Here is a 12,356-nt window from a genome sequence, read left to right as displayed (position 1 = left end):
CCGTTCAAAGATTGTCTTGGCCCCTCTGGGGTGGTGAGTTTCATGAGCCTGTCACCCATATTGAGGCACAGTAGTGGCAGAGCACTGCACGGAGAGTGCCTGGTGTTTTAGTCCCACTACTAATTCCACTATTGGCACTGCGCTGACCTTGGTGTGCGACTATGAGTGAACTACAGCCTCTCTGGACATATTTATTAATGTATTTATTAATGGTTATTGAGCTACCCCTTGGTGTCAATAAAGCCAGAACAGGCAAGTAAACATGCAATTACAATGCAATGTGAAATGTGATGATGGAAGAATGAGGTCGCCCAAGAGGGTCACCTAATGCAGACTTGGATCAGACAAGTCTTCCTGAAATAGGAAGGGCCTGCCTAGGCTAGAACCTAGAGCAAATAATAGAAATGGGCTGGGCAAAGGAGGCCCTGGTGGAATGGGGGAGGATCAGCAGTGCTCTGAAGTGAAGGAACAGTGTGTGTAGAGGCCAGAGAGGGGCAGAGCATGGTTAGTTGCAGAACTGAAAGTTTTCAGAGTGGCTAGTGAATAGGATGCAGCAGAAAACTGAGAGTTAAGGTTGTAGGAGTGATGGGAAGTCAAATGTTCATGAGTGTTATAAACCAAGGTAACGACTTTGAACTTTATCTTTATAGCAAAAAAGAGTTTTGAATTTACTTAGAGAGAGGAGAGGTCATTACAGATTTTCACTTTTATAGAAAAAGCACTTTTGTTGCAAAGTGGAGAAGAGATTGGAGCTGTGCAGGGCCAGCCAACAAAGCAGCAAGCGGGTTGCTGGGGTGATGTAAGTGAGAGGCGAAGGTGTCCTGAAACAGATGTGGTGCTTGGGAGGGACTCAGAGGCCGAAGAATCACCAGCACAGCACTTGGCACACTGGAAGGTCCTTAGCTGTTTGTTGAGTGGCTACATGCATTGGGGAGGGAGGAGGTGAAATCTAGGACAAGGCCTGGTTTCTGGCTTGGAAGGCAAGAAGTAGAATGGTGCCACTCACAGAAATAGGAACTTTAACAAGGAAACAGGTTTTGATTGAAGGAAAGGGAATGAGGTTTATTCTTTTCTTTTTAAAGATTTATTCTTATTTTTTAGAAAGAGAGGAAGGGAGGGAGAAAGAGAGGGAGAGAAACATTGATGTACGAGAGAAACATCAATCAGCGGCCTCCTGCACACCTCCAACCGGGGAACTGGCTGGTAACCCAGGCATGCGCCCTGACTGGGAATCAAACTGGCAACCTTTTGTTTTGCAGACTGGTGCCCACTCATTAAGCCACACCAGACAGGGTTTATTCTTTTTTTAAATCGTGGTAAAATATACATAATATGAAATTTATCATCTAAATCATGTAAGTAACCAATAAGTAAATTCACTTAATTACTTAGTAAATTCGTACTGCTGGGCCGTCATCACCACCATTCATCTACAGAACTCTCTTCATCTTGCAAAACTGACACCCCATACCTGTTAAACGAAAAAAGTACCACTTTCCCCTCTCTGGAGTCCCCGGCAGCTACCATGCTTGTTGTCTCTGATTTTGACTATTCTAAGTACTTATATAAGTGGAATTCTATAATAATTGTTCTTTTTTGACTGGCTTATTTAACTTAGCATGATTTCTCAAGGCTTAACCATGTTATAGCATGTGTCAGAATTTCCTTCCTTTTTAAGGCTGAATAATATTCTATTGTATGTATGGACCACATTTTGTTGATCCATTCATTCATTCATGGACATCCGGGTTGCTTCTACCTTCTGGGTATTGTGAGTAATGCTATTATGAATATGGATGTACAAATATTTATTCAAGTCCCTGTTTTCAATTCTTTGGGGTATATATCCAGAAATGGAATTGCTAGATCATATGGTAATTCTATGTTGAGTATTTTGAGGAATTGCCATGCTGTTTTCCGTAGTGGCCACACTATTTTACATTTCCATCAGGAGGGCACATGGGTTCCAGTTTGTCCACTTCTCACCAACATTTTTTTTCAATATTTTATTTTTTATTGAATTTGTTCAGGTAACATTGGTTAATAAAATTATATAGGTTTCATGTATACAATTCTATAACACATTGTCTATATTGTATTGTGTTTACTACCCTAAGTCAAGTCTTTTTCCATCACCATTTATCCCCCCATAACCTCTTCAACTTCCTCCCACCAATTTTTTAATAGAGCCATCCTAATAGGGTGAAATGGTTATGTCATTGTGTTTTGATTTGTATTTCCCTAAAATGACTAGTATGTTGAGCATCTTCTTCTTGTGCTTATTGGCCATATGTATATATTCGATGGAGAAATGTCTACTCAAATCCCTTGCCCATTTTCTTACCTGGTGGTCAGGTTAAAATTTTTGTTGTTGTTGTTGAGCTGCAAGAGTTCTTTATATATTCTGATATTAACCTGTTATCAGATACATAATTTGAAAATATTTTCTTCCATTCTGGAGGTTACTTTTCACTCTGTTGATTGTGTCCTTTGATGCACAAAAGATTTTTACTTTGATGTGGTCCAATTTATCTTATTTTCTTTTTCACCTATGCTTTGAGTGTCAAATCCAAGAAACCCTTAATGGTATTAAATCCAATGACATGAAACTTTCCCCTTGTGTTTTTTTCCAATAGTTTTATAGATTTTAGATCTTATATTTAGGTCTTTGATCTATTTTGAGTTCTTTCTGTATATGGCATAAAGTAGGTATGAAGCTTCATTCTTTTGTATGTGAATACCCAATGAACCTGGCACCATTTTTTGAAATCCATTCTTTATTTGTAACACACAAAAATTTGACCAGATACTCTTTAAGTCCCATCTGGCACTTAATGTTCTGGCTATCTCCTTTGTTTTCTTTTTCTTTTTTTTGTTACATAGATTTTAAAAATTTTAATGGCTATTTTAAAGATAAACACTATAATTGAGATATTTATCATTTGTGCTTTGTAACTCTCTTTCTTCCTAATATTTGTAAATTTCACAGGGGTTATAGATTCTTCTCTCTAAAATCTATATAAACCTTTATTTTTTGAGAACCACTTTGCTATTACATTCCATTTCATCCACATTTACCATTTTTGAGTTCTATACATATTAGATCTCTTTGAGTGTACGCTGAATTTCTCATAATAAAACATACTCATTCTTAAGATTTTATTTTTGATTTTCTCAATTAACCAGAGTAAATTTTTCCTGTTAAAAGTTTTTTTTTCAGGAATAATCAAGAGTAGTACATTTTTTGATACCTTCCTTACCTGTGAATGTTTGCTGCCTTTAAACATACAGGGTGTGATGAAAGTAGGTTTATAGTTGTTTGTATGGAAAATAATAGAATAACAAATAAATAATAATAAAAGGTAAAACCGCGTTTCATATACACACAATTGTAAACTTTCTTTTGCCCCACCCTGTGTATGACAGTTTAGCTGGGTTTGGAATTCTTCTGCCATACCATTTTCTCCTCATATTTCTATTAACCTTGCTTTTGTAGAGTCTGGTCTAATGCCAGCCTGGTTTCCGTTCTTTTACATATAAGATGCTTTCTTTTTGTATTTGGGTAGAATCTTTTATCCTATGAATTTGAAAATTTTTCCAAAATGTATACAAGACTCTGTCTGAGACACTCTCTCTTTCTGTCTATAACATAGTGAAGCCTTTTGAACTCCAGAATCATGTTTTGTTTATTTTTCTTAAGGTAGGAAACTATTTTTTATAATCCTTTTTTATACTTTTGATTATTGTTTTTGTTTTATTGAATATTTTCTTCCAGCAATACCTATTATCCGTAGACCATCTCTGTTCTCTTTCTTCCATCCTATTATGCACTCTTTTGTAATTTTGGTTTTCAATGTTTTATTCACCAAGGAATGAGGAGTGCTCTGCTTCGGCCTGGTTTTAATAAACAGACAAGGCTTATTGGGGTGACTGTTGCCTTCTTCCCCATCAATTGAGATGGCAGTAGAATACTTTTGCCCAGTTTTGGATGATGATGAGGCTTCTTTCTAATGTGGCATTGCAACACTAATGTGCTATATTTCTCCTGGTCCCACTGGTTATATAGGAGGAAGTTGATATAAATTTAGAACATTCTGTGAGCCTCATAATTGTTCATTGACCATAACTAGTTTATGAAAATTCATTTTTTCCTCTCTCGTCCCTGCTTCAGGATCCTCTTTTTTTTCCTTTTCTTCTTAATCCACCTCTCAATCAAAAGACAAGCCAATTTAAATAACTACATCTCTTCATCTCATCTCCATCTCTTAACCTCCTCCATGTGACTCCTGCATCCATAATCCTGCAAAAACAGTCCTTGTAGAATTTAACATTGACCCTCAAACTCCCAAATCCTACAGATACATTTTCAGTTTTTTTCTTTATTGATCCCTTTGTGGCATTCCAGGCTGTTGATTGCCCCTTCCACTGGACAACTCTTTTGCCCCTTGACTTCCATAACACCCCTCTTCCCTGATGATGATCCTAATCGTCAGACCAACCCTTGTTTTTACCAGTTACCTCTCATATGCCTATCATTTAAATATTAAACTTGCCTCTCCAACTTTTGTCCTGCCTTTTAAATCTCCCTGAGTAATTTCACTTGTGCCTAATGTTTCAGCTGACTCCTTATTTGCTTATGAGTCGCAAATAATTTCGACTTGTCTTCTGAATTCTTGCCTAAATTTCTGATAACCTCCAAGCACATCCAACTCTGTTACCTAAGCTCAACTTTTGAGGGGTCTTTAATTTCTTTGAAAGTCTGATGAAAGAGCCTTCCCCCACCATAACCGAATATATGCTCAACATCCTGCCTGTCATTACCTTCAGGGAGTTAGAAGCCCATCTATGCCTTCTGGATCCATGGACTCCAATTTAATAATTCCTGGACTAGAGTAAATAGGATCAACTATAGATGCCCTAGCTTGGAATCAGAGATTCTTCTGTCTTGTGCTACTGTGTGGCTATTGGTTATCCATTTCTTCTTGCTCTGACACTCTCCATTGTGCTCTGGAGCATATAACTTATGCTACAGCATAATTTTTGTACACATTTGCCCGGGGTTACATCCTTAGTCTGGATTCTGGTTTTGAAAATTCTGTTTTGACCTTTTAGTATCCATACTCTTCGAATGGCTAGGCTTAGAGGGAAAATCACATTTACTAATTCCACTGCTATTGAAGGTTTCAGTAAAATAACTGGCTTTTCTATATTCCTGTAAGAACCTTTAGAATGTATTTTCTCATGCTGTAATTTAGTGCAGCCCACTCTGCTTTGTATACACTATCAGCCTCCTCATACCATAACTTTCATATAGCTCTTCTATGGTGGATATGTAGTACACGTTAATTCATGCACAGTACCCTGTGCATGAACTCAGGTAGTTTGACCTGATATTTTGGAATGCCATCCAAGCACAAGACAAAGGCTAACTTCTACTGCTTAGCATTTTCCAGATGGGACCAGATTTACAGCTACCCTTTCATCACTCGACCAACTGCCCACATGCCCTACAGTAGAGATCCTTCACGTAGGTCTTGCAGGTTTCGTCTGTTAACTGTAAAAGTCAACAATTTATAATTTAGTTCACTCAATTGGAAACCTTTCTCTATCTTTTCTGTCATAGTCTTCCTTCCTAAATTGTTTCTACCTTTGTTGACTGACTGTACAAATACTGGAAAAATGAGTTCAATGAGTCTGTAAATTCAGTGGGTGCTAGGAAGTTTTAATTTTCTCATAGTCTGGCCTGGCAGCTTGATTCTTGGAGCCTCTAGAAAGAGCTGATTCCACAAAGATTCAAGATTGCTCTCTGTCCACGTATCCCAAAGAGTGGGCCCTCTCCTGATTGGCAGGTCAGGGGGATTTGAGAGTATCTCTTATTCAAAGCTTCTGCAGAAGGAGAATTCCCCAACGGACTCTAAACCGCCTTAGCCATAACATTTGTTGATGGAGCTGCCCACTCTGTTCAGAACACAATACTAGCACAGAACCAATCCCCTCTCCAGGGCCAGCACTAGAGCATAGACATCTTCCAAGCTAGATCCACAATGACCATCTCTACCTCTCTACTTCCATGCTAGACTGTGCCTTGTTTCCAGGTCCCACCTGTGTTTCTTGTGTCCCCATATTTATATCAACGATTGCCTGCCTTGACCTCTCTTGCCAGATCCAGCCCAATCACGCATGCTTTATTGTATTTTAGACACACCTTATTTGATATTAGTAACAATGATAAACTCTAAAAGCTTATAAGCATTAAAAAATTATCTTCCAATTTTTCTGTATTGAAAGGAAATAATCATGAGTTTTAAAATAATTTTCCACAGTTAGAAAACTCCTTTCTTAACTAGGTTTTAACAAATATTGTTCCTTATACTTCTGTTAAGAACAATGTACCCATCAGTGTTCATTTATAACATTTTTTTTTTTTTTACTTTCCACTCATCATCAAAAAATTTTTGTAGGATCAGTAATGCATTGTCATTGCATGTCAAAAACACAGTTGAAACAAACACATAGCACACATTCTTTAAGTTTTGTTTGTTGAGTAAAGTTCTAACATGAATTTTAACCATGGAAAGCCCAAATTAGCATGCCTTTGACCTGGCATCTGGAGGAGGAGGGTGTTAAAGACCAAGGTGCCAGGAGGTTCTGCACTGGCATTAACATCTCTGCAGGAGCAGAGGTAGCACAATAGCAACTTCTGAGAAGAGGTGAAGAAAAGCATCATTACATACAGATTTATTTTCAGTTATAAAAGCTTATGCTTTTTATTTTAGTGATACTGAACAAATGTAATTTTTAAAGCACATTCCTCTATTAATAGCATAATTACCTTGCCATCTTTATTATCTGCATAATTAAAACGTAAATTCTTCACTTCTCAGTGTAGCAATTCAATGAAGGTACTTGGCTACTATGTTAATACATCTTTTAAATCCATTACAGCCACGCAGCAGTCTGCGCTTTTGAGGTTTGGTGAACACAGCTGGATTTTGAGAACACAACCAGCAGGGCTGAGAAACTAATTGCCCACTGTATTTGAAGTATTTAAAAATTTTTCTCCAGTAATTTCATATATACTATTTTTTTAATGAAACAATTACATACTGCAAACTTAGTCTTTTTGAATTAATTCTTCTGGCTGATTTTCCTCAATAGAATCCACACTCAGGGGTGCTCTGTTTAGTGTAGTTGATTTAGAGCCATCAGGGAAGTCTCAATTATAAATCTAAGCATTTTAGTTCAGAGACTCTGGGAAAATTTCAGATCTTGTTTATTCAGAAAAACTAGTGAGGACTACATATATTTAAAAATATTTTAGAAGCCACATAGTTCATATTTAAGTATATATTGCAGCTTTTCAATGAAACCATTATGGCCTGCCTGAATTCTAATTTTATTTTAATTTTTAAAAATTTATTTATTTATTTATTTTTAAAGAGAGGGGAAGAAAGAGAGAGAGAGAGAAACATCCATGTGAGAGAGAAACAGCAATCGGTTGCCTCTTGTATGCTCCCCAAGCGGGACAGAACCTTGCAACCCAGGCATGTGCCCTGACTGGGAATTGAACCAGTGACCTTTCACCTTAGGTGATAACACCCAACAGAGCCACAGTGGTCAGGGCCTTAATTCTAATTTTAAATAAAAGGAGCAAGGGATTAAAATGATAGGGTCGTAGGGCACGGTTCATGACTGGTTTAAGGCAAATAAACAGAAGTGTTGGTGATTCAGCTCGTGCCAGCCGTGGGCAGGCCACCCCGCGCACATCCCCGCAGCAGATGGGCCGAGTCCCAAGTATCTGCAAAAACGGCAGCACCTAAAAGTGACACTGCTTCTGCAAAAGGGGCAATTTAAAAGTTATTGTGAAAGAAGGCAAATCATATGTTACCTTTAAAGTGAAAACCTAGATGAAATCATTTCTAAATTTCTGAAAAATACAATTAATAAAAAAATATAGATATAAGTAATGAATTAGTTTCATATGCAATATTATAATCTCAATTAGTATCAGCATTTTTGCTGAGATTATTATTTTAACAGAATATTCTTCTCATATATCAACATCTTAATAACATATATCACACCTTCTTCCATTTTAATCGTGTAAATTGATGTCATAAAAGTTAATGGAGAATCAAACTGATGACAAAGTTTAGTGAAGGAAATTGTAAATAAATAAGGAATTATTTATAAGCTGTTTCTTTTCAAAGTTGTTTCTGGTACTTCTTATGACATTAAAACTGAATTTGGTTTAATACGTATTTTCTAGTACATGCTTTTTAATAGTGACTTATTTAAAGTTAACCGTAGAACACAAAACAAAAAAATTAGATTTTAATGTTCTAATTTAGTTGAAGCAACATTTGCTTTAGCATAGTAATGATATTGTTATTTATTTAAAAAATCAAATGAGCCCTGACCAGTGTGGCTCAGTGGGTTGGGCATCGTACTGCAGGGCAAAGGGTCCTGGATCAATTCCCTGGTGGGCACATGCCTGGGTGGAGAGTTCGTTCCCTGGTCAGGGTGAGAGGCAACGGATCAATGTTTCTCTCTCACACTGACATTTCTCTCCCTCTCTCCCTCTCTTCCCCTCTCTCTGAGAATAAAAATAAGTAAAATCTTTGAAATCAAGAGAAAAACATTAAGGAATGAAAAGAACATTAAAAATACTTTGGTTTTTAATTTAGTATTTCATAATGAGGTGTGTATCATTATGGTATGTGCTTAAGGTCATAAATTTACTTGTTTTCAAATAAAAACCTATGCTAATATATGTTTAGATTATGTTTATGGTAATTTAGTAATTAAATAATTATTTTAATGTTTGATATGTCATCATGTATTGTAACTTAAGATGATAATGATTTTTATATAAACTTATAAACTATGGAATCATAGTTTATTACTCATTTTTACTTTCTCTAGCTCACGAGTTTATAGATCTTAGTTTCTTCTAATATTGGGTTTGTGTTTAAAATAAATATCAAGTAAACAGGTGTTCATCCTTAGTGAGAAGATAGCATGTGTGAACGTAGCACTATGCCTGGCACATGGCTGTTGTTAAGTAAGTTCTTGCTAAATCTAAAACTCTCCTCTTTCTTATTATAGGATTTTCTTTGCCATAATATTATACCATATAAGAGAACAGAAAAAAAGAGCAATATCCCTGACTCATTTTGCATAACCACTGTGAACTAAAGATTGAATAGATATTTTTTGTGTAGTTTAGACTCTCTGTGCCCAAAGCTAGCAAATAGTTTGAATTCCTATCATATTTTGGACAGTGTAGCAAAATTCTAATTTTTTTTTTCTTTTGGCTTATGAAAGCTGAAAGCAGAAAACTTTTTCATGAACAAGAGTTTGAAAAATGCCTTGGAGCCCTTTTAGGCTCTGAAAGCGATGGGACTAAAATTGCTGCCTCCGCAGCTATCTCAGCAATGTGTGAGAGTTCAGGCAGCAAAGAATTTCTCAGGCATCAGGGTAAGCAAACTGGAAAAAACATACATTTTTAGGTTACCCTATCACAGCTGATGTTAATGCTATACAGCTACATTTTACCTTCCTTTCTTCTGTAGGGATTCCACAGTTGGTTCAGTTGCTAGAAAGCGACAGTGAAGAGGTTAAGGGAGCCGCAGCCCTGGCCCTGGCTAATCTGGCCGCTTGCAATCCCGCTAATGCAGAGTAAGTACAGAAGCGCTCACTCAACACTATGTTGTACGGGAGGTCTAACGGTGCAAGATGTGCTCACTTTAATATTTTGGCTTTCAAGGAAGTTTACATTTTCTAGCTGATGGTCTATCTTGGGATAAAACCCTTATGAAACTTCAGAAACCCTTATGAAAACGAGTCATCAGGTAGGCCTCGTTTCCAATGACACAGTCGTGCGCCACATAAGGATGTTTTGGTCAATGACTGACCACATGGCCGTCCCCAAAGATTATAATGGCGCTGAAAAATTCCTATCACCTAGTGACATCGTAGCCATCGTAAAGTCATAGGGCAACACATTACTCATGTTTGTGGTGATGGCAGACATATAAAAGTACTGTATGCCATGTTTTTACTGTATCTTTTCTATGTTTAGATGTGTTTAGATGCACAAATACCACTTAGATACACAAATACTTTCAGTTGGCTACAGTATTCAGTACAGTAACATGCCGTACAGGTTTGTAGCTTGGAAGCGGCAACAGGCTATGCTATACCTGGGTAGCAGCTATACCATCCACATTTGTGTAAGTACATTCTGTGGTGGTTGCACAGTGACAAAATCGCTATCAACACATTCCTCAGAATGTATCCCCATCATGAAGTGACACATGACTATTAAAATATCTTAACTATTTCTAGGCTTGTTTAGAAAATGCTCAAGTCATTTCAGGTAACAGGTTAATTCTTGTGGAAGCTTCTAGTTCAAATAAAACTGGATAATGATGGAAATCTTAAAGATAACATATAACAACATTTGATAAATTTAGACAAAACTTACAAGATCCATTTTAAATGGACATAAACATTAGATAAATCTAGAACATTTAGAAAGTCAACTTAAAGCAACATATTATGAGTAAATACTATGAAGAAAGGTTGGAAAGGAGTACTGTGTATTCTAAGCACGGTATGTGATCTATATTCATTGAAAAAATGAAATTATCAAGATAATCCATCAACTCATGAAGAGAGTCAGGCTCTGCAAGTTTACCTAATTTTCCTGGGCACAAGTATTTATTAAAATAGCTGAGCTGGAAATTAAATCCAAGTCTGTTGGACTCCAAAGTCTGTATTCTTTCCTCTACAGAAGATAAGGTTGCGTTATAAAACAGCAAAGATTTCTTGAAGACAACTTTTATAAGTAAATAAAATAATTCTTTTTCCTCCCTAGATCTCAGTTGATACATGTATTAGTCACTGTTCTCTAAGAAACAGAACCAATAAGAGATACATGAAAGAAAGAAAGAAAGAAAGAAAGAAAGAAAGAAAGAAAGAAAGAAAGAAAGAAAGAAAGAAAGAAAGGAAAAAGAAAGAAAGAGAAAAGAAAAGAAAAGAAAGAAAAGAAAGAGAGGAAGGGAGGGAGGGAGGGAGGTAGGGAGGGAGAGAAGAGGAAGGAAAGAAGAAGGAAAGAAGGAAGGGGAAGGGAAAGAAAAAAGGAAAAAAAGGAAAGGGAAAGAAGAAAGAAAGAAGGAAGGAAAGAAAGAGATTACATATCTTGGAATTGCCTCATTCAATTATGAAGGGTGAGAAGTCCCAGGACCTGCTGTCTGCAACCTGGAGAACCAGGAAAGGTGGTGGTATAGTTCAGTTCAAATCCAAAGGCCTGAGAACCAAGCGAGTCTTTTTTAAAAAAATTTTTATTGTTGTTCAGTTACAGTTGTCCCCATTTTTTCCCCAGTACTCTCCCCTGTCCTACCCACCCCTCCACCTCCCACATTCAGTCCCCACATGCCCCATTATCTTTGTCCATGGATGCTTTATACTTGTTCCTTGACTTGACCCTTCCCCTTCTTTCCCCCATTGTCTCCCAACCACCTCCCTTCTGGTCACTGTTAGTTTGTTCTTTATTTCCAGGTCTCTGGTTCTATTTTTCCTGCTTGTTTGTTTTGTTAATTAGATTCCACCTATAGTTGAGATCATACAGTATTTGTCTTTCACTGCCTGGCTTATTTCACTTAGCATAATCCTCTCTAGTTCCATCCATGCTGTTGAGAAGGGTAGGAGCTCCTTTCTTTCTGCTGTATAATACTCCATTGTGTAAATGTATGACAGTTTTTTGATCCACTCATTTACTGATGGGCACTTAGGCTGTTTCTAGCACTTGGCTATTTTTCTAATTACACTTTTTATTGTTTGTTATTTGCAAAGTAAAGATCACTTAAAATGGATAAAAATGTGAAAAAGAAATGAATAAGAATAAAAACTGCTATTTGAAGATGGAGGAAAACAGGACAAAAACAACTAGATTCATTTATTTAAAGTTATAGAAGGAGAAAGAAAAGTAAAATTATTTTTAGGTGAATAAATAAAAAGTGAGAATGTTAAAAGAACCTTTGTATAAAGAAATAGATGAAAATGAAAGTAGAAACCAAGAGTAGTAATGAATTTTATGTAATGCACTCAGTTAATTTGGACATCATTATCCATCCTTTCTTCATTGTTAATCTTTTTGACAATTCTCAATGTGTAATATTTTTGGAAAGGAAAGGGTTAATTTTTAAGAGGAATATTTTCAGCTAAGTTTCATGTTATACTTACCTGTACTCTTTTATCTGATTCATCATATCAAAGTTTTACAATATTTATGCACATTTTACAATATTTATGAGAGAATTATTCTTGGTTGACATTCTTCTCAGGGGTAG

General features: G+C 36.5%; 1 protein-coding gene across 1 annotated transcript in view; it reads left to right on the top strand.

Annotated features, from left to right (window-relative positions):
- Positions 1 to 9,685, top strand: part of ARMC3 (armadillo repeat containing 3) — a 33,000-nt gene extending 23,315 nt beyond the window's left edge. Inside the window, 2 exon segments of the mRNA XM_054590854.1 lie at positions 9,328 to 9,480; positions 9,576 to 9,685. Coding sequence (XP_054446829.1) covers positions 9,328 to 9,480; positions 9,576 to 9,685 — 263 coding nt within the window.
- The last annotated feature ends 2,671 nt before the right edge of the window (positions 9,686 to 12,356 follow it).

Source organism: Pteronotus mesoamericanus, unplaced genomic scaffold, assembly GCF_021234165.1.
Source record: "Pteronotus mesoamericanus isolate MK-2021 breed Mesoamerican mustached bat unplaced genomic scaffold, CSHL_Meso_final contig_130, whole genome shotgun sequence".
Lineage (NCBI taxonomy): Eukaryota > Metazoa > Chordata > Mammalia > Chiroptera > Mormoopidae > Pteronotus > Pteronotus mesoamericanus.
This window is presented reverse-complemented; position numbering and strand designations above follow the sequence as displayed.